This window comes from Cetorhinus maximus, unplaced genomic scaffold (genome assembly GCF_964194155.1).
Source record: "Cetorhinus maximus unplaced genomic scaffold, sCetMax3.hap1.1 HAP1_SCAFFOLD_1993, whole genome shotgun sequence".
NCBI lineage: Eukaryota > Metazoa > Chordata > Chondrichthyes > Lamniformes > Cetorhinidae > Cetorhinus > Cetorhinus maximus.
In genome coordinates this window covers 11,306-34,900 of record NW_027597933.1, presented here as the reverse complement: position 1 = coordinate 34,900, position 23,595 = coordinate 11,306, and the positions used below count along the sequence as shown (strand labels likewise).

The window sequence follows — 23,595 nt, the reverse complement described above, 5'->3', positions numbered from 1 at the left end:
ACAACTAGTATTGCTGAAGTCCAGCCCTTGTCCTCACCACAGAACCTGGGCAATGAATAATAAGGGCTGATCATAACAGGGTGAAATTTAGTGGGACTCCTTTTGTCCTGGGCCTCTTCAGTTACTGTGAAGGCCTGTTAGGAGCTCTAGAAATATGTAGCAGATGGGGCTCTGGCAAACAAGTCCTCAACGGCAGAACAGGAGGAGGAAGATGTGCCATCTGGAATAATTCAACAGCTGTTCTAGTAGACAAAGGCTGCAGCAGAACTAAACTTCCAATCATCTTGGTTTCCTTGCCATTGAATCAAGGTTTCATTCTGTCAAGACGCATGTGGAAGCTGGTGTGCAATGGTTTCTCCACGCTAAAAGATATCAGGTACAGGTGTCTTTCTTTCTGAGCACATCTCCCGCCCAAGCCCTTTGGTGACTAATAAATGGGGACAGGAGCAGGATTGTGTTGTCTGGAAGCTTCTAGTCATGATCTGGCTCAGATGTGGCAGTTACAAAATGACTGTCTAGCACTTGGATGAGGCAGGGGTGCCTTTCAGCAGTTGTGACTGAGCAGCCCTCTTTAGGATCTGCTCTGCTCACCGTTTATTGGTGAGGGGACTGGAAAAAGTCCCCTAAACATAGGCTAGCGAGGGATAACCAATAATAATAATTTCTCTCTGTCTCACCTATAAAGGCACCTTTTTGTATCCGCTAATTCCAACTGAAGACATAAGTTTTATTTGATTAACGAAGACTGATTAAGAGAGCTAACAAAGGCAAAAAGAGACTCTGTGTTACCACTGACAATTAGAGAGAGCCACTACTAACAGAACTAAAGATTGACTGATCACATTTGCTGGGAGAGTTCCACTCCATCTTTTATTAATAATCTGCAACAAGTCTGTAAATATCCTGGGAGGCCCTCAATGTAGTGAAGCATAGATTTCTAGACATGTTTGCTACATTTTACAATCACTCTTCCAACCTTGTCTTTAGCAAAGGTTCCCACAAAAATATAAGAGGACATGTTTGTAACTCACTGGATGTTTCTGCCCTAGTACATTTTGGTGGCGGGGTTGGGTTATATCTATCAGGAAATATTGAACAGGCTGGGGCTCGTTCCTGTACAAAATGGAAGGCTGAGGAGTGACTGAATAAAGGTGTTTAAAATTATGAAGGGATTCGATCGGGAAAGTGTAGAGAATGTTTCTATTTCTGGTAGTACTGAGTTCTGGTGAGCATGTCCCCTACATTAATCATTAAAGCAAAGCCTTCACAATCTAATCAAAACAAAAGAAACAAATGATGATTTTGACGTAATTTTTAATAGATTGAGCAAGATTTCTTACAGTGCTGTGACCAGTAAATTTATGTATCCTAATTGTTTTAAGAAATAAATTCACACAAGAATCCAGATGTTTTGTTTCTTGCTTTACAAAACATAATAATTCTTTTTAAAAACATTTTATGCAACAGCCACATAAATTGAATCAACACAGGAGTCCAGAAATCAACCGGTGGTTCAACAAATGAGAAAGACACAAATAACGGAAATACAAAAAAGCAAAATACAACTGATGCTACATTAATTGGAATTTTTAATATAGTGTTAATATATTTAACTGAAATTCTGAACATATTTATCTTCATTTCAAACTATGGTTCTATGCTTCCATTTCTTACACAGCCTGGTGTCATATTTCATAAACAATGAATACTGGTTCTCAACAACAGATCAGAAGTCTAAATGTATTAAGACAAAGAGTGCTGCCCAGATAACAGGGGTGCCACTACATAAATATATTAACATTTACTATACATCTAAAGTGCAATTACTGTTTAAAAGTCTTACACTGATTGTCGTTGGTGCCAAAATTATTTTAAAAACCTGTGAAACAGTGTAGGCATTTTCTAAATTGTGAAACAGAATGATGGAATGAAGTTAAAAATGTCTAAACAGCTAGATCACTGAAGCTTAAAAAAATCTGAAATTCATGTAGATTGACACTTCACATAGGAACACTTTTCACAGTAGTTCTATCAGTTCATAATGATCTGTATTCCCATCTGTGACCTGCAACACCATTCACATTACACCATTACAGTAATTATCAGGCATATAGAAAAAAAAGATAAAAACATAGTAATATTTACACATTTGATTATTACAGTCTGGCATATGGAGTGAGTGACCACACAGTGTCTGATGTCATAATTTATGCACTGCAAAGCAAGAAAAAAAAAATTCACTTTTAAGAAGTAAAATTAGATCTAAACTCAAGCTTGTTTTTCTGAAACAGTTCAAGACAGATTTAAATAGAACATTTTGTGAATTTCTAAAATCGTCTGTTCCCAATCCTGAAAGCTAGTTTGTAATTCCAGAACAGAAAATGTCATGTGACACAACGAAATGCTGAAGAGCAGGACAAGCAGTTGTTGCAAATGGCAAAATCATCTATCTTGGACTTTTTTTTCTCCCTTTTTTGAATCACTGATCACCTCGTGGTTTTCCCACCAGGTGGGGTCATTCGTGTGGCTTAAAAGATAGTTGAACTGTCTGCATATTTTACCCCCAGGTATACACAAGGTGAACAAGTACAATCAATTCAGCTCAGTAAAGAACATGCATATATGAACACTTTACTAATATATTTTGCAACTAAAAGCAGGCATTTTTAAAACCAAAACATTGATCAATCACAAAAATAGATTTTGTTTCCCATAGTTACAAAATCCAACTTAATGAAGTGAACAAGAATGGGCAAAGGCTACAAATTAGTGACTGTGCAGAAACCAGTCCAACAACTTTAAAACCTGAATACAGTAAAATCCAAATACAGAATCTTTGCCATACACTCAAGGTGCATAATACAACTGAAATATTCAAACAAAGTCAAAAGAAATTATGAAAATCTACATTTAGAATCCACATATAATTACAAATAAGACATACAGTGGTTTTCTAGATAGCAGCAAATTACCAGGTGTAATCAAAAGTAATCAAAAGACATTAATGGAACAGATGAATCTTGACACAGTGCACTTGCTCCATTAACAGATAGGTAACACTGTATTATAATACATTCTGTATAGAATTCGAATTGCATCAGTGAGGGACTGCCTCCAAGCGTTTTAAAATATAGCATCCCCTCCTCCCTGCTTGGCATATTGATGTTCAGAAGAAATACAAATATAATCAGTGCAGACTGTCCGTTTTGTAGCTGAAAGGAAAAAATATAATTCCCAGTGAATTTACAAAATTATACGAAAACATAAAAGTGAATCTTTACAATAGTACTTTCAATAATTTCCCATTGGTTCTAAATCATTCAGCTATGTGGACAAAACAAAAACAAAAACTCAGCAGGTCTGGCAGCATCGGCGGAGAAGAGCAAAGTTGACGTTTCAAGTCCTCATGACCCTTCTGTTGACCTGCTGAGTTTTTCCAGGTATTTCTGTTTTTGTTTTGGATTTCCAGCATCCGCAGTTTTTTGTTTTTATCTCTGTGTTTAATTGACTGCCACTTCTCTTCAAGAAATGCCTATCTTGAAGAAGCTATGTGGACATATTAGGGATGCTATATTGTCCTCATCTACCATGAATTAGGAAAGTGGAAACTAGCCAGGATCTCTTCTCTTTTAATTCTGGGCACTATGCTTAGGAAAGGATGTCAAGACCTTGAAGGTGGTACAGAGGTAATTTACTAGAATATTACCTGCCATGAGGGACTTTATTTATGTCAAGACATAGATATAACTTTTTGAGCAAGAGATGATGGGAATGTGGGATAGAACTTTTTTAAGCAGCGAGTGGTAATGACCTGGAACTCACTGTTTACGAGGGTGGTAGAGGCGGAGACAATGAATGATTTCAAAAGGAAATTGGATGGCACTTGACGGACCTAAACCTATAGAGCTACAGGGATAAAGCTGGCGAATGGGACTGATTGGATTGCTCTACAGTTAGCCAGCATGGACACTGTGGGCTGAATAGCCCACCTTTTGTGCTGTCTTGATTCTATGAGACTGGAGATGCTTGGCTTGCTTTCCTTAGAGAACGAGGTTAAGAGGAGATTTGCTAGAGGTGTTTAAAATTATGGATGAATTTGACAGAATGAATAAGGATAAACTGTTTTCAGTGGCCGTGTGCTTAGTAATCAGAGGACAAAGGTTTAATGCGAATGGCAAAAGAGCCAGGCGTGACATCAGGAAACATTTTATTACGTGGCAAAGTTGTGGTCATCTGGAATACTCTTCTTGAAGAAGTGCTAGAAGCAGATTCAATAGTAATATTCAAGAGATAATTGGATATTACTCCAAGCGAGAAGATTTATAGCGAAACAGGAAAGAGCAGTTAAGTGGGATTAATTAGATAGCTCCATCAAAGAGCTAGCTCAGACACAATAGGCCAACTGACTTCCTTCTCTACTGTATCGTTCCACAATTATAGGAAAGATATTCAGCAATTTCAACTAGAAATATGTTTGCAGACATCAACTGCGGACTTGGTAATAATGCCCATGGCAGTCAAACAGTCTGTCAATTGTCATTATCAAAGCTCTCACATTGATATTGGCCACTTAGATTAGCTACTGAATGATGTGAGCTGTCCACTGTGCAATAGAGGGGAGAAATTTGGTGCAGAAAGCTAGGAAAAATATTTCCATTGTATAATCAAACCAGTTTAATTGTACTACACATTTGTGTCCCTACATAATGAAATTACTTAATTCTAACTCTCCAGATTTAACGGCAGTCAAATTTGTATTCTCACAAGAACATAAATGTTATTAGTAAATGCTTAATTTTCGCAATCTCAATTAAAGAGAGCCCTGCTCCTACATAAGATTCAGTCTATGGCTATTCCTTAATAATTTCCCAAAATTCTTCCAGATGACAAACATCAACTTCTCATAAAAAATTAAACTCAATCTATGTTAGGACTTTGAAACTTTAAGGTAAAACTGTGCAAATACCATTGAGTTTTGCAACTGTAGGTAGTCCAAGGTTCAACCATTATGTATATAACAATCATCATTCCCAACTCTATTAAGAAAAATTATTCACACATGATCTAATTATATTCAAAATTATGCATCAGGATTTTGATGTATAAAACCATAAATCTGTTCAGGCAATGTTATTAATGCCAGCAGAAAGAAAGCAGGATACAAATGACTATTGTGGATAAACTACAGGAAAGTAATCCCGACAATGAAATAAAGAACTGATATCACAAAGAGTAAACAGCCACTATCCAAAGTCAAAAACAGCAAAGTTGTATCAGTCATTTGTATCATTCTTCCTGCTGGCGCTAATAGCATTGCTTGAACAGATTTATGGTTTTGTACATTCTTGAATTGATAGCATAAAGAGCAAACAAGTATCAACCAAAGTCAGAAACAGCAAAGGAACTGAATCACAGGGAGGTACAGGCTTTAATGACTTCTGTCTCCCATGTGATTTGGTCAAGTGCAACTTGATTGTCCAAAATAATCAGACTATAACAGCAATCAGCCTTGGATTCATACTCGGGGCTCCCAGTTTGGAAGTCAAAACATCTTAACACTTTACTTTTTTTTTACAGGTATAAATATATTCTCAAAAAATCCAATGAGCAAAAAGATCATGCTATAACCACTTCTTAGACAGGAATGCAATTTGTATTTTTCAAGGCCTTACAAATAAATGTACCAAACTTACAAAACAATTTGTTTTCACAGCTGACAACCAATTTAAGATCATCAGTTGGGCTCGCAGTGCAGCTCAATTACACATGTTAGAAGCCACATATATTAATACGCAGGGCCCTGTCCTTTGCAGACAGAAAGAACATGTACACACATTGCACCTTTTTCAATTAAACAAAATAGGCGACAGCCATTCTCTGTTCATTCCCTAGGGCAACGTCTTGACCAATCAGAGTCAACCTGCCCGGTTTGAATTTAAACCAAGCTTAACAGTAAACTGTCAGTCATCAGTTATTTGGTGCATTCTCCATGGAAACGCCTCTACCAATCAGAGCCCACTTGCCAACCAATCAGCACTCTCTTCTCATGCAGTATAAATTGTTGTCCCCTTTACATTTGGTATTCTTACAAATCGTCCTGATGAGTGCGAGACGAAAAGCTTCAACATGTATGTTTTCTCAGCAATACTCAAATTTGTTTTCAATTAAACATCATAGGTCAAAAGTCACCTAACAATTAAGACAGAAAGGAACAGCTGTGAAGCGACGGCACTTACTGCCAGCCGCAAAGAAAACCGCTTGCAAAGATCTAGCAATCTCCATGGCATGGATTTCCTTTCCCCAAAGTCAGTTTGAATCTGGTGCTGAGTCAAGGGGATCTCCAGGCATCCAGCAACAGTGATTACAACAAGCAAGGTAAGCAGCCAATTAAATTTATGTCTTCTCTCAGACAGCAAATCAGAAAGTAAAATATATTGATTTTTTACTTTGAATTAAAATTTTACAGAGGTCAAAATAAATGATTAGGACATACACATGAAGGTAGAAGCTGAAATATCATTAAAAAAAGTGTTTTAAAAAATTAAAATGTGAATTTAGCAAACAGGAGAAATTTGACATTCTACAAATATAAAATTAGTTTTTAGAGACAGTGAGTTTAGTATGCCGTTAAAAACCCAGTTACACCTCATTCAACAAGATGCAACTTTTTCAAGGGTCCTTTCAGCTAGACTAATAGCGTAGAGACAAATTCTCATCAGTTCAGTGGTTTCCACTTGGTTACAGTTTGGGGGGGGGCTTCCGCAGTGCACCTTAAGGGGAACTGTAGAATCACTGACAGCAACCTCTTGATTTCTGCGTTTAACTGCGCATGTGCAGACTCCTGAACTTGTTGTCAGTTTCGGAAGAGTAATGAAGGGCAAACATGACAGTTTCACCATCATTACCACCACAAAAGCCGGGCCAATTAAATAATAATGAAGCCAAGGAGACAGTGTAAATCACTAGACCAAATGAAAAATTGAGCACATAGCATTATGCAATTTCACCAATTTTCAGAACCAGAAAATCCCAAATGAGGGCAAATAGAGCCACATCAATGTGATGCAAAAGCAATCAGCAATTAAGAGCACACACAACTACATTTTCAAAAGATTTTGCCTGAAACGTAGCACCGAAGTCATTAACTAATTTAGCAAAACTATTCAATAAGGTTGAATTTCAAAGTTGTAACAGAAAAGAGAAAATTTTAAACAGCTCACCTTTTCAAATTGTTTGCTTAAAAAAAAACATGAGATCACATTGCCCTGCTGTACTCTATGCCACCTTTTGCTGAGATACCAGGCCAGGGTAAAAAACTGCGGATAAGGTTCTGTGCCTGACGGTATATTCGCTGGGGAATGGAGCAAGGCCTCAGATTCACCAGAGTTGAACCAATGTGTTGAATATAGTCAGTGAAGGTATGTCAAGGACTATAACATAATTTTTGCACAATATGGGTTTAGACTAAATTCTTAATACAGTAGTGGAAAACTGAACGAGCAAGAATGTTTGAAACTGCTAAATGATGTTTCGTTTTTTAACAGTAATTCAAGTGGTGTGTCCATCTTCAAAACTGCAATGAAGCATCAAAATAATGTATTGGAATAAAAGCAATTGGGATAAGAGAGGGGGAAGGAAGAGACAAACATATATTACCATCCCTTCAGTGGGGAAAATTTGTGGTTTCATTCAAAATCTTCCTAAGCCATAACTGAGATCCAAGGCAGAAGATATGTAGATAACCCAGTTCCAGATGCTCATTGTAACAGTCAGGTGGAAAAACAACATCAACTGGTTCCTTGACAAGACTTCAAATCACTTCTGCTACTAAAACTTTTTTTTAATAACTATCAATAATGTCTCTCTTACTACATGCCTTCTTCATGCTGGATCATTATATCTTATTTCTATGGATCATATCAGGCATATATGTAATGTCCATACTTTCTAGTTTTGCTCTCCTTTTCTTGCTTCTCCATTCAAACTTTGCCAATAACAACTTCAATAATCTTAGTTTTGACTCCAAAAGTGCTACTCCAAGGACCCCTCGTTACTCATCTTCTTGTAGAATTAGTTTTCTATATGCTACAACTTAGTCAGAGAATTTTTTTTTAAATGTGATCACACACCCCTACATATTGTTTGCTTTTTACAAAAACGTAAGCTGGTGTTGTAATGATACCCCTATTTGACCTGAATCGATCTTATATTTTTAACACATGTACTTCTCCAAGTTCTTTGGTGGGGGCAGGCCAAATGTGAAGAGCTTGATATGAGTTGTTAAATTGCTTCATTTCACACCAAGTGAACATACAGAGCAACAGTTATAATCATATTTACTTAGTTCAATCAGTACAACTTATCTTTGTGTAATGATACAAAGAATATACCATGCTTCCTCATATCAATAGGTATGATTTAGTCTTAACTTTTAATATTTTCACCCTATCAAAGATTCTCAGCTTTCTTTTACAAAACTGGACTGCCCTTGCAGGCTTCTATTTGTGAAAGCTTAATTCCAGTGTCAATAGGAATGTAATCCTCTGCCACCAGCATTTTGGTTCTGATCTGAATGTACATCACCTAGCCCTTCTGTCTTATGAATTAACTCAATGACAGCCAAGTTTAGTTCAATATATTCTATGCCAAGGTTCCTCCATGCCAAGTCATAAATCCTGAATGTGACAAGTTGCTTAAAGACTTTGTTTTTATTTTTAAGAACCGCACGCTTTAAAAAAGTTTGGGAAATAGCTGTTTTCATGTTGAACACAGCATACCTCAAGATTATCGAAGTGAGTGAAGTTCCACTCTGTTCTCACCCAGACTATCCTCAGAAGCTTTAAAGCAAAGATGCTTACGAGAGGCAACTGAAGGAAAACAAAGTTTCCCAACTCTACTTGAGGTGCCTTTTGCTTAATACACAAAGAAAATCTTCTTGATATTCCCTAACCCATTCCCACAAATATACGGAAGTAGCATCAAAACTAAGAAACTCTAGTTCATTGACACTGCTGTGGCTTGGCGATCAGTTTGTTATTCAGAATTTCTGTTCATCTTCTCTAAAGAAACAACTTTTTTCCCAAAGCAGGGAACAAGACTCTTCATCCGGTTTAATCCCTTATTGGATTAAATGTTAAGGTCTTGGAATGAAAAAAATCTTAGATCTGGGGGCTTTTGAAACTAATCACTGACACTTTAACTTATTCAACTAAAGAAATTTCTCCAAATGTAAAATAATCTCTCTGGATTTCGCCTGTTGGCCTCGTAAGCTTCCAAATTTTCGCAGCTGAATATTCAATCACAGCTATTTTCAGGTTCATGCTAGTTATTACTGCATTCCTGATAGATCTGGAAAGAATTTTGGCAGGTTCTCAACCATTTATCTCCAATTTTTTTAAGGTAAACTCCAAATTATTTTCCTCTCCCAACTAATGATATCAATACAGCCCATTAATGTATCTGCCTTTGGAGTTGTTCATTTCTGGTCAACTTTCTTGGTGGCAATCATCTCAAGTTAAGGTTTGTTTCAGCCTCAGGTTATCAAGTAACTCTTACTGCAAATAAATAAACTGTCCTGAAAATGAAATTGCAATTTCTTCCAAAAATGGCATCTTGATTAAATAATCATTTACCAAACTTTTGTCCTGCTGACAAATTTAATTAACAACTGAATTTCACATTCTAAAAATACGTCTACATCTACACTGATCAAAGTAAACAGGTTAAAATAACTAGCCATGTTTTTCATAAGGAAAGAGAAAGATTTGAGACTGGAATGTTTAACAGTACAAAAACAGAATTACCTGGAAAAACTCAGCAGGTCTGGCAGCATCGGTGGAGAAGGAAAGAGTTGACGTTTCGAGTCCACATGACCCTTCAACAGAACTGAGTGTAGTTAGGAGAGGGGTGAAATATAAGCTGGTTTAAGGTGGGGGGCGGGGGGAGAGAAGTTGAGGGTGGGGTGGTTGTAGGGACAAGCAAGCAGTGATAGGAGCACTGAACAATTTCTCCTTTAACTCCTCTCACTTCCTCCAAATAAAAGGTGTGGCTATGGGTACCCGCATGGGCCCCAGCTATGCCTGTCTCTTTATGGGGTATGTGGAACATTCCTTGTTCCAGTCCTACTCCGGCCCCCTCCCACAACTCTTTCTCCGGTACATCGATGATTACTTCGGTGCTGCTTCATGCTCTCGTCGGGACCTGGAAAAATTTATTAATTTTGCTCCAATCTCCACCCCTCCATCATTTTCACATGGTCCATCTCTGACACTTCTCTTCCCTTCCTTGACCTCTCTGTCTCAATTTCTGATGATAGACTGTCCACCAATATCCATTACAAGCCTACCGACTCCCACAGCTACCTCGACTACAGCTCCTCACACCCCGCTTCCTGTAAGGACTCCATCCCATTCTCCTCCATCGCATCTGTTTTGATGACGCCACCTTCAAAAATAGTTCCTCTGACATGTCCTCCTTCTTCTTTAACCGAGGTTTTCCACCCACGGTCGTTGACAGGGCCCTCAACCGTGTCCGGCCCATCTCCCGCGCATCCGCCCTCACGCCTTCTCCTCCCTCCCAGAAACATGATAGGGTCCCCCTTGTCCTCATTTATCACCCCACCAGCCTCCGCATTCAAAGGATCATCCTCCACCATTTCCGCCAACTCCAGCATGATGCCACCACCAAACATATCTTCCCTTCACCCCCCCGGCGGCATTCCGTAGGGATCGTTCCCTCCAGGACACCCTGGTCCACTCCTCCATCACCCCCTACTCCTCAACCCCCACCTATGGCACCTCCCCATGCCCACGCAGAAGATGCAACACCTGCCCCTTCACTTCCTCTCTCCTCACCGTCCAAGGGCCCAAACACTCCTTTCAAGTGAAGCAGCATTTCACTTGCATTTCCCCTAACTTAGTCTACTGCATTCGTTGCTCCCAATGCGATCTCCTCTACATTGGAGAGACCAAACGCAAACTGGGTGACCGCTTTGCAGAACACCTGCGGTCTGTCCGCAAGAAAGACCCAAACCTCCCTGTCGCTTGCCATTTTAACACTCCACCCTGCTCTCTTGCCCACATGTCTGTCCTTGGCTTGCTGCATTGTTCCAGTGAAGCCCAACGCAAACTGGAGGAACAGCACCTCATCTTCCGACTAGGCACTTTACAGCCTTCCGGGCTGAATATTGAATTCAACAACTTTAGATCTTAAACTCCCTCCCCCCATCCCCACCCCGTTTCTTCCCCCTCCCTTTTGTTTTTTTCAATAATTAATATAGATTTTTCTTTTCCCACCTATTTCCATTATTTTTAAATCTACAACTAATATCTTGTCAGTCTTTCCACCCCACCCCCACTAGAGCTGTACTTTGAGTGTCCTGCCATCCATTCTTAATTAGCACTTTTCTTATATAATATCACCACCTTCAACACCTCTTTGATCCTTTTGTCTGTGACATCTTTTGATTATCTGCTCCTATCACTGCTTGCTTGTCCCTACAACCACCCCACCCTCAACTTCTCTCCCCCCGCCCCCTACCTTAAACCAGCTTATATTTCACCTCTCTCCTAATTACACTCAGTTCTGTTGAAGGGTCATGTGGACTCGAAACGTCAACTCTTTTCTTCTCCACCGATGCTGCCAGACCTGCTGAGTTTTTCCAGGTAATTCTGTTTTTGTTTTGGATTTCCAGCATCCGCAGTAGTTTTTTGTTTTTATCTCTATGTTTAACAGTACATTGGTTTCTGGCAAAATGCTCCTTTCCTATCCAAGGGAAAGATCATTCTGCTAGCTGAACTGATTCAAACACTATAACAATTGGATAAGCTATACTGTTATCCAATTACATGTTTTCAGACAGTATTTTATGTTTAATTGGACATCCAATGAAGCATTAAAGGATTTTATCTTTCAATTTCTATTGATTCTTAATTTCATTCCTTAGGTGGATTTTATATTAGGTGTTACTTGAATGGTAAGGTTATTAACTCAAGTTAACACTGATGTGTAACTGGCGAAATGTATGCAAGTGGTAGGCCCAAGCTAAAGAATAATATTTAAGACAATGGCGCTCATTCCCCAAATGAGGGTTCTCCCAACACCAATACAGGAAGAATAATTCCAATCACTTTGATTATGAACCTGACAATTCAGACAAAGAATTGCACAATGGTTGTCGTGTAACAAATTTGTATCAGAGGATTCATTGTTATACAACTAAGCCTGCAAGAATCATTCAAACTAAAATAAAATTCTACCTGTATGAGTTAGCGTTAGAGACAAATCCACTACACCTGTGGGTGGCTAATCTTCTTCCAAACAAAATAACTTACTATTAGCAATTTTCTTAACAACTCACTTCAATTCAGTTTGTTTTGATTAACACATTATAAAATATAATAAATCACAGATCTTATGTGAAAGCTAGTAACAAACATTATCTTAGTGTTAAAAATATTAAAGATAAAAAAGATTTAAAATAAGCTAAAATGCTTGAAATTTTATTTTTAAAAATCTTATTCATCAATCAAATGTTTTTTTTCTATGGAATTATAATATTTAAAAACTTGAAGCCTATAAATTATTAAACAATTGCAACAAAAATTTTTGTAGTTAAATGCAGCGAAAATATATTTTGGGGTTAAGGATCTTAATTCTCTTTAAAGGATATAAGATTGTCCAAGGAGGGTGTCCTCCGTTGATATAAAGAACATACGTAAAGCCATCCTTTAAAACACCACGTATAGAGTAATAATAGGGCAGGTAGTGATGTTGTTTAAAGTCCCTATTTTCATAGAAGTGGATGGCAGTACTATTGGTAGTAAGGACATGCAAATAGATCGCTTTGCAATGATCTTGAGCTGTGGTTGATATGTGATCCTTCAGGCTTTCAAGTAATAATGAACCTTAAAAATAATAAGAAATAGTAGTCACTAAAACAGACTTCAAGATTTTACATTTTAATACATAGGAAGTAAACCTGATTTAAAGAAGAAAAATCTAAGAGAGTACATATAGTAGCAAATAACACCTCTATCAACTCTAATTGAAGTAAAAAGATGTCCTATTTGTTAAGAAATACCTGGGTTCCACAAACCTTTCTTTCCTATGAAGGCCCACCAAACTGTCATACGCATGCATGAAAATATAAACACAGCTGGTACTAAAATCTCTCAACATGGGCATCTATGGATTTATCTCTAGATCCATTAAAAGTACCAATTCAAACTGAAATATATAGAACATACAGTTGTAATTACCATAGTTACTAACTGTACATTTCAAATTCACATTTCTTTTGTATTTTGCTTCAGTTTTCTTCCCCACTTAACATTTTTTTCATCCCCAAGGCATACAAAGTCGAGGCCTCTATTTCTCAAACCTTAGATATTGCCTAATACTGATTTTAGTTAAACTGCAGGATCCTTCTCTTCATTTCAAGCTGGTGTTGTTGGCTCCTAGTCTAGCTTATTTTTCATTATCATAAACAAAAACTCATGTTATAAGTCTCAATTTGCTATGACATAAAACACAATTTATCACGTGATTCCCCAATCTCAACCAGTCTAAGGCAGCACAACAGAAACCAGATGATTCCCCACAATGTGAGAAATTTGGAGATTCATCATTGCAAGGTGCACATGTATACAGTATTTTATTTTCAACAGGAACACAAGAACATAAGAAGAAAACATTATTCAGTGTTTTCTGGCACTAAGGCCTTGTTTCAGAGCCTGATTACTTTCCAAATATCGTCCACTGAATTCATACTTAACCTTTAGAATTTTCTGATGGAACAGGAATTCTGAATACCCAGATAGAACTTACAACTATTGCACTTAGTCTCCCATGTCTGCTAATAACAAATTTGAAGAAATTACCTCTTAAATTTATACAATAACTTATTGTAATCATATTCTCTAGCTACTGAAATTGGTTTTGCCCAAAATACATTCGCATTGTACTTTTCATTATTATAAATGTGTGAATCATGTCCTCTCTTTAAATCTTCTTACTCAAGTAATAGGAATGAGTTCAGCTTATCGAACCATTCTTCAGAATTGGTTAATGCAAAACCTGATGTTACCTTTGATGTCTTTGTCCGAATCATTTGTACTATCTCTATGTCTTTTCGTAGACACTATTGAAGTGAATTTTTTTGGGGCTTCTCTCACTCACTTGGTGTCAAACAGCCATGGAAAGCCTAGAAAAAATTGTGATGTTTTTATGGAAACTCACCCCCCTAACTACAATCGTACAAAATATACCCAAATGTTGTCTCACTAAATCTTTTAGAGTGCTATGCTCACTTCTTTGGACACAGATGTGTTTAAATACCCAAAATTTTGTTCGCATTTACTGCCATACACTTAAAGCATTTCTTCAAAAAGAAAACAACTTTTTTCCTGATGTACTCAGAATCAAGAATCACAGAATCTCACAGTGCAGAAGAGGCCCTTCAGCCCATCGAGTCTGCGCCGACACGCGAGACACACTGGACCGACCTACCTAACCCCAATTACCAGCACTTGGCCCATAGCCTTAAATGTTATGATGTGCCAAGTGCTCATCCAGGTACTTTTTAAAGGATGTGAGGCAACCCGCCTCCACCACCCTGCCAGACAGTGCATTCCAGACCATCACCACCCTGTGGGTGAAAAAAGTTTTCCTCACATCCCCCCTAAACCTCCTGCCCCTCACCTTGAACTTATGTCCCCTTGTGACTGACCCTTCAACCAAGGGGAACAGCTGCTCCCTATCCACCCTGTCCATGCCCCTCATAATCTTGTACACCGCGATGAGGTCGCCCCCTCAGTCTTCTCTGCTCCAACGAAAACAACCCGTCTATCCAACCTCTCTTCATAATATAAATGTTTCATCCCAGGAAACATCCTGGTGAATCTCCTCTGCACCCCCTCCAGTGCAATCACATCCTTCCTATAATGTGGCGACCAGAACTGCACACACTACTCCAGCTGTGGCCTCACCAAGGTTCTATACAACTCCAACATGACCTCCCTACTTTTGTAATCTATGCCTCGATTGATAAAGGCAAGTGTCCCATATGCCTTTTTCACCACTCCACTAACATGCCCCTCCACCTTCAGAGATCTATGGACACACATGCCAAGGTCCCTTTGTTCCTCAGAACTTCCTAGTGTCATGCCATTCATTGAATATTTCCTTGTCAAATTACTCCTTCCAAAGTGTATCACCTCACATTTTTCAGGGTTAAATTCCATCTGCCACTTATCTGCCCATTTGACCATCCCATCCATATCTTCCTGTAGCCCAAGACACTCAACCTCACTGTTAACCACCCGGCCAATCTTTGTGTCATCCGCAAACTTACTAATCCTACCCCCCACATAGTCATCTACGTTGATTATGGTCACCTCCTCAAAAAATTCAATCAAATTTGTTTCAGCATGACCTCTCTCTGACAGAGCCATGCTGACTATCCCTGATCAAACCTTGCCTCTCCAAGTGGAGATAGATTCTCTCCTTCAGAATTTTCTCCAATAGTTTCCCTACCACTGACGTGAGACTCACTGGCCTGTAGTTCCCTGGCTTATTTCTACAACCCTTCTTAAATAGCAGAACCACATTAGCTGTTCTCCAGTCCTCTGGCACCTCCCCTGTGGCCAGAGAGGAATTAAAAATTTGGGTGAGAGCCCCTGCGATCTCCTCCCTTGCCTCCCTCAGCAGTCTGGGACACAAATCATCTGGACCTGGAGAAATTCCCCTTACTTTGTGGTCTTATTTGCTATTTTAGTATTTCCAAGTCAAATGCCAAAATCTCCTCCCAAATAAACCTCTGAAATATATCCCCTTCCTCAAACTATATATTTTTTTCCACACAATTTATCATGTTACTTTTAAGCCCCAAATCAAAATAAATTTAAAGTGTGACCAGTATTGTAAAGCACCGGGAAGACCAAAGGCATTGTCTTGGGTCCCCACTAAACCCTGTACCCTGGTTACGGACTTTATCCCTCTCCCTGGCAACTGTCTGCGACTAAACCAGACTAAGCTCAACTGTGGTGTCATATTTGATCCGGAGAAGAGATTCTGGCCACTTTTCCGGGACTTTCACTAAGACCACCTATTTCCACTTCTCTAACATCACTAGAGTCTGCCCTGCCTCATGACACAACTGCTGCTGAAACCCTCATCCATGCTTTTGATACCCCTAGACTTGACTATTCAATGCAATCTTAGTCAGCATCAGCATTTTACCCTCTGTAAACCTGAGATCATACAAAACTCTGCTGATCATTTCCTTTGCACCAATTCCCATTCACTCAGCAACCCTGTGCTCACTGACCTACACTGGCTCCTGGTTAAGCAATGCCTTGATTTTAAAATTATCATCCTAGTGTTTAAAACGTGTCATGGCCTTGCCCCTCCCCATCTCTATAATCTCCTCCAGCCCAACAACCCTCCAAGATATCTGCACTTGTCTAATTCTGACCCCAAGTATCCCTGATTTTAATTGCACCACCACTGATGGTTGTGTCTTCAGTTCTGAAGGCCCTAAGCTCTGGAATTCCCTCCTTAAATCTTTCCTCCTTTAAGACACTTGTTAAAACCCACCTCCTTGATCAAGATTTTGCCCATCTGCCCTAAAATCATCTTATATGGCTCAAGTTTCGCTCTTTTAAAAACACTCCTGTGAAGCACCTTGGGCAGATTTATTACATTAAAGGTGTTATATAAAAACAAAAGCAGTTGTTGTTGGTTTAGTAACTGATTCACAAGGTACTTCACTGATCACAGGTATCCAAATAAAACTCCTGCCACTGGCAATACCCAGAGTTTACTATTATTTAACCAATTCATATAGAAATGTAGTGCTGTGTTCTTTGGAAAGAGGCTGTCAAAGGAGTCTTTCTTCTGATTTGTTTTCTCTTGCTAAGGGACACTGCTGCCTCTACTTGGCACTTTCTCATTCAATAAGCTCCAGCTTTCAGTGCCATCAGGCTGCCTTATTATTCTTCAGCTCATATTAAATGTTCAGAACATATATGAAGGCATTGTTTAATTTGTAAAAGTATTTTAAAAACCATTAACTTTGATAGAAATATAAAATGCTCAACTTTGCTTTAAAATATCAATTTGACAAAGTAGATCACAAAAAAGTTACATTGTCTTCCGCCCTTTCCCCCATAACTGAGAAGACAAGCTAGTAGTCTGATCATATGGCTCCATGCAGTGAATCATATAATACAATCGTATCCTATTACATAGTAATGCAGCAGTTTTGTACACCAATATATTGTACCCCATACTAAATTGCTTATTTTCCCCTTTTTCTTCAATAGCTGTGCTTTACGATGATAGCCATCACTTACAGTGAGCGGTAAAGCTCGTTCCCAATCAGTACTAGCAGCCCTTAACTAGCACCAATGCTCACTTTATGATTTTGGGTGTTTGTGTGGGAGTGACAGCTCTGAAGGTAGTCAATTATTTTTATTCCTAGTGAAGAGGAACCTTTACACACATCCTCATCCCACCCCAAAAGGGATGAGAAGGCAAAGAGCAACGAATCTGCAGAGGAAAATTCCCAGCAGGTTAATGACAGCAAACTCACAATTGCAAAGTAAAATGTTGCCATGAGGTTGCTCAAGCACCACAGAAGGATTTTACTGAAACCCACCCCGTAATTTTCCCTGGTTGACCAGAGCACTCACGACGGAGTTTCTAATCTCCAGGGTGAAGAAAGCACACAGAGTTCATCTGCCTTTACTTTTATCAGAGTGTTCTACAACAAACCGAGTGCATGAAACAAATTGCATTAGAGAATTAGGAGTACTGGTTGCATCACAGTCATTTCATTTTTACTTACTTCAGTTCTAGACATCAAACCAAAATCAAACTGAATTCTGTAAGCTTTTTTTAAAAATCAAATATAATTCTTGTAAATAGGACATTAAGTCAGTTATTATTCGCAATTACAGACAAATGGACAAGATGTTTTAGGAGTGAGAATGTTCATATAACATGGCCACTTACACTTAATAAACTTAATTTTTTAGGTCAGATTGAAATGTTAAAATCATTTAAAACCAACAGAATTTTTCAAATTGTTTTCTTTTAATGTTCAGAAACGTTGACATCGGCCTGCCAACAATCCTGACATCCTGTCTTAAATCCATCAATTACAAATGGTGGTCTCAATCTTCATAAACCTAGGATATTTAAACAAGGTCTTACACTAGAAATAAAATGGAAGCAAGTTAATACACTTACCTATTCCATGTTTTCTGAATTCTTTTACAACCCCTAGACTTAAAATGTAAGCAACTTGTATCTCTATAGGAAAGCTAGAGGCCAGAATATCTCCATCCTGTAGGCAACAATAAGAAGAGAGAACATCATCCAATTCCAGTAGATTATTGAAGATCAAATTAATTCTGATTGGTAATTTATCTCACACATTGTTCAATATCTTTAAGAGTTTTGCCCAGAAACAAAAGCAGGAAGCATTGGAAATACACATATCATTCCCCATCTTCACAAATGCTGTCTGACCTGTTGGGTATTTCAGGACTTTTGTTTCATATTCTAAGCATTCATTTAAGAATTTTGTTCAGTTTTGCTTTTGAAAAAAGTTGTACAATTTTTTAATTCATTCTACTATTTTGAAACGTATTTCTTAGTAAAATATACAAGTGTAAGTAACCAAGCAAAAATCATTCTTTAGCTACCTTCTCACTTGGTCTGCTAAGGACTTATTGAATTCAGCTCTTGCTGAAGTTGTTTTTCTTTATTTTGTGATCAGAACAGAAAGCAGCACCAAGCTATTTTGCTACAACTATGCTATCTGCCCATTTTTTTTTTATTCATTCACAGGATGCGGGCGTTGCTAGCAAGAAGTTATTTTCCTCGTGAAGGTGGTGGTGAACCACCTTCCTGAAAGCTTTGCTACATCATTTCAGACGGCAGTTAAGAGTCAACTAAACTGCTGCGGATCTTAAGTCACATAAAGGATAAACTCTGTACGGATGGCAGTTTTTCTTTCCCAAAGGATATTAATGAGCCAAAATATTTTTTATGACAATTCGGTAGCTTCATGGTCACTCCAACTGATACTAGCTTTTTATTCTAGATCTATCTAGCTAATTGACTTTAAATTTCCCAGTTGCTTTGGTGGGATTCGAACTCATATCCCTGGATCATTTGTCATGGCCTCTGAATTATAACTTCAATAGTATAACCACTGTAGCACTACCACACCCCTTGCCTAATAATACATGTGAACTTCTAGCAGGAATTATGGAGTAGAAATCAGGTGTGGGAAAGCTGCTGATCTTTCCTCTACTTCCCACTGACTTCTCCCCTATCTCTCAGGCTGAGATCATCTTATCAAACCTGGGGCTCCCTGCTTTATACGGTTCAGTGCCAGACAACAAAGTATAATTACCCACTGAGCCATCAAAGGAGCTCCTTACTTTATTCCAGTAACCATGTTAAAACACATAAAAATCAACTATTGCTGTCTTTGATAATTTGCTTCTTTGGTAACAAAAAGACTAAAGTAGGACAAATGATCCAGTGGGACATACAGTGCTTTGTATTATGCATCACTTCCAAGGTCTTGAAATCACTGCAGCCTTTTTCACTTTCAACATATATTATAGTAATAATTTTACTGCAAATGAAGAACATTAAATCTTGCCTGTATGTTGCCGTACTAGGTTGAAGTATCTTAGGCCCTTATTATTTATAATTATTTAATATATTAATTTTGTAGTTCCCGTCAAACAAAAATAATTTGCTGGTTTGTTTAGCGTTGTTGCAATAAGCGAGTTAATAGCCAGAGGACTTTTTTTAAACTAAAGAAAGGATCTTTATCAGGCAAGGCCTGACTATGTATTGCATTATTTACAGTAAACTGATCTTGTGATAAATATATTCTGCACCACATTCTATCAGTAAACAGGTATTGTTTTTTAAAAAAAGCACCAATACTGTTCCTTAAGAGTTCTTGCATTTGAAATGGAATGTGGAACACATGTCTATAAAATGCATTGTGAAGACGTACCTCTTTATGTACTTTTGCTCGACTTTTTATTTCGGCCACTATCATCCCCACAATGCCACCTTTATATGTGGCTGCCAAGGAAAAGAATTTCTTGTTGGAAGTGATGTCCCGGTACCATGAATCTGGGTACCTGCTCAAAGCAGAAGACAAGATCAACCTTCTTTCTACAAGTTTTGTAAAATAGTTTGCTATATTGTAACTGTAACACAAAAGCATCACCAATGTTGGTTAATTTCACATTTGCAATTATTTTGCTGATATTTCCAGCACCCAGTCTAAATTCATAATTTTTAATCAGACCAATACAGTATCATAATAAAATGACTTTATCCTGAAGCAAGGCTTGAAAGTAAATTTTGTTTGTTAAAGACAGTGACTGTGAACAAAAGATCAACATTTTTGGTAGGATTAATAGGGGAGGGAATATCTGCATGAAGTACGTTTGCTATTCTACGAAATATTTAGTCAAAGAAGGCCACAAACCTTACTCTGAAAAATTGATAGGAAGGAAAGAAAATTAAATGCTAGTTATACTCACTCTATTGGGAACCAGTCACCACATAGAAGCTTCACTGTATCTATGTCATCATGACAGAGTAACCGAAGTTGTATTTCACTAAGTACAGTGGAGGATACGATGTCTGTCATTCACAGCTGAAAAGGAAAACAAACTGCCCATGACATGCTGAAATTACTGTATAGTAGATTAAGTTACCCTTATTTAAAAGACAGACAAATAGGTACATTGAATGGAGTCCCGCTAAACGAAGAACCAGAAGGCCTCTGCTAGCCAGGATGCGGTGGCATTTAGATGGTAATATTTTCCTGACTGATTCAGTTCCAGATTAGTCACAAGGCCGGTCTGAATTACCAGAACTCATTGAGGTCAGTGGAAGCTCTCCTGGTACAGAAAGGTCAAAGTCTCTATCACTAAATTAACTCTGGAAAGAGTCAAAGAGAAAATATAAGTTGCTATAAGTCTAAAGAACTCGTAAAATGTGAAAATTATTTCCTAGAAGATAGTAAATTATATTTTGAGGAGATTTTAAAACATGCTAATGTTATTAATAATCCCACATACTGCAACCTCTTTTATGATGAATGGCAATTTCCTATATAATTTATACTGTCCACAGCCTCCTCCCCCCAATAAAGATAGAGAAGATTTATAGTGTACCAGTTATGTTTCTAAACTCGTCATCCAGAATCTTTGACATATAGTTTAGAGATGAGAGTTGGGATCCCACCATGGCAGTTTGAAATTTTGAATTCAGTTTTTAAATATCTGGTATTGGTAACCATGAAAATTGTAAAAACTCAACTGGTTCAATTATGTCTTTTTAGGAAGGATACCTGCCATCCTTTTCAAGTCTAGTCTCCACAGGAGACTAGTCCCATACCAACTTGGTTGGACTCTTAGCTGCCCTGTGAATTCTAATGTTCATATATGTTAATTCATTGAAGAATTACAGTGTAGTGGTTATGTTATTGGACAAATTGTGACCTACAGTGCTGAAGATGGTTCCCAATCAATACTAGTAGTTTTAGGGAGTGTTTATGTGGGAATGATAACTGAAGGTAGCCAGAGGATACCACTGCAAGAGGGGCCCTTACCCTCACCCCACCCCAGCCCCTCATAGATGCCGTAAACAAGAAAATAGTGGAGCTGCAGAGGAAATTTTCAGCTGGTCAATGATCGCAAAGTCTAAACTGCAAACTATGTGATAGATAAAGGTACACACAATTTCACTGTGAAGTTGATCGAACACAGGTGATACATTTTACTGGGGCCGACTGTATTTGACGAGAGCACTCATATTGAAGAGCAAAAAAAGTACACAAGTTAATCTGCCACACTCCTGTAAGTGGGTTCTATTGAGCGCAAACTACATTGCAGAATTGGGAATACTGGCTGTGACATTGCCATTTCGATTTCACCCATTCACACAAGAAGCACATAACATGTTCCATTCTAATCAGTTAGAAGGCACCATCAACAGGATGCTTTCTAAAGTATATGAGATACTGTACCTGTCACAAAAATATAATTTTAGTGCTTATATTGGGTAAACACACCGTTACACATTACCTTACTGATCCCCAATGTTTCACGATCTGCAAGGGTGTGCAAAGATATGTAATCGAATATAACCCTCCACCCACCCACCCACATTTGAAGGGTGCCTCCTCTCTTTTTGATCAACTGAAATGGATTGTGTTAGTGAAAAATATTGTTCCACAATGTCCTCCCTATTGCACAAACCATTTAACAAACTGTGCAAACACTAGTTATCACCACTCCAAATCCACCCAGCATCGATAACACAGAAATACCAGCACCCAAACCCTTCAAACCCAAAACAATTCAATCAAGAACTGTTGCTTTCTCTGACTTCAGCCGTGCCCAGGTTCCCTCCCAGATAATCTGATTGGCCCACGTCACCCAATCCCAAAACAGGTTGGTGACTGACCACTTCTGATTGGCTATTCCCTCCGTCAATCGCCACACTATGCCGCACCCCCTGCCCGGACGCGCAGCCGCAGTGCCCGCCGCCGGCCTCCCAGCTGGCGCCGCCCGCAAAGCCTCCAACTGGCGTTATCCTCAGGCGCCGGCAGCACCTTCGCTTCACAACAATCGGCGCTCACCTCGGTTCCGCGACGGAGGTGCGGGAAAAAAGCCGGGTGTAGCGCTGACTGTAGGTGAGTCAGGACAGGCGGTGGGCAAGTGCGGTCATTCTAGTCACCGTCAACAAGCGCCTCCCAGACAGTCAACCGCCTCACAGCCTCTCGACAGGCAACTTCCGCTCAGCTCGACTCTCGCGAGATCTCACTGTGCCAACAACTTGACATCATCCAGTCATTTAAGTCCCAGAATGTTATACTGGTGTGTGTGAATATAGTATTACAGCGGTTTGTGTGAACACAATAATATTGCACTGGTTTGTGAATGTAATAATATTGGACTGGTTTGTTTGTTTGTGTGTCTGTGTGAGTACAATAATGTCGCACTGGTTTGTTTGTGTGTCTGTGTGAATGTAATAATGTAGCACTGGTCTGTGTGAATACAATGTAGGACTGGTTTGTGTCTGTGTGAATACAATAATGTAGCACTGGTTTATGTGTGTGTGAGAGAGAATACAATAATATAGGACTGGTTTGTGTCTGTGAATACAATAATATTGCACTGGTTTGTTTGTGTGTCTTTGAATGCAATAATACGGCACTGGTTTGTGTGTGTTTGAATACAATAATGCACAGACACTTTTTATTAATTTTGCTTCCAATTTCCAACCCACCATCATTTTCACATGGTCTATCCCTGACACTTCCCTTCCCTTCCTTGACCTCTCTGTCTCAATTTCTGGTGATAGACTGTCCACCAATATCCATTACAAGCCTACCGACTCCCACAGCTACCTCGACTACAGCTCCTCACACCCAGCTTCCTGTAAGGACTCCATCCCATTCTCTCAGTTCCTTCGCCTCCGTCGCATCTGTTCTGATGATGCCACTTTTAAAAACAGTTCCGCTGACATGTCCTCCTCCTT

At 38.7% G+C, this 23,595-nt stretch overlaps 1 protein-coding gene across 2 annotated transcripts; it reads right to left on the bottom strand.

The window, feature by feature from the left end:
- Positions 1–1,297: 1,297 nt before the first annotated feature.
- Positions 1,298–22,859, bottom strand: naa60 (N-alpha-acetyltransferase 60, NatF catalytic subunit). Of its 2 annotated transcripts, none has more exons than XM_078537159.1 (7): positions 22,694–22,859; positions 20,586–20,701; positions 20,048–20,177; positions 18,253–18,349; positions 12,671–12,905; positions 7,221–7,412; positions 1,298–3,212 (listed from the first exon to the last, which is right to left on the bottom strand). In XM_078537159.1, exons 2-6 carry the CDS (start codon positions 20,693–20,695, stop codon positions 7,256–7,258), a joined length of 729 nt encoding a protein of 242 aa, XP_078393285.1. In that variant the 5' UTR covers positions 20,696–20,701; positions 22,694–22,859; the 3' UTR covers positions 1,298–3,212; positions 7,221–7,255. The 2 variants fall into 2 exon arrangements, with proteins under 2 accessions (XP_078393285.1, XP_078393286.1); XM_078537160.1 differs by lacking the exon at positions 22,694–22,859 and adding an exon at positions 22,344–22,462.
- Between the last annotated feature and the right edge of the window lie 736 nt (positions 22,860–23,595).

Coding starts and splice junctions, on each gene's coding strand:
- naa60 (XM_078537159.1), bottom strand. CDS start 20,695: ATGACAGACATCGTATCCTCCACTGTACTTAGTGAAATACAACTTCGG. Junction 20,178..20,585: donor GGTGACTGGTTCCCAATAGA/GTGAGTATAACT, acceptor TGCTTTGAGCAG/GTACCCAGATTCATGGTACC. Junction 7,413..12,670: donor CACCCTCCTTGGACAATCTT/ATATCCTTTAAA, acceptor ACATACCTTCAC/TGACTATATTCAACACATTG.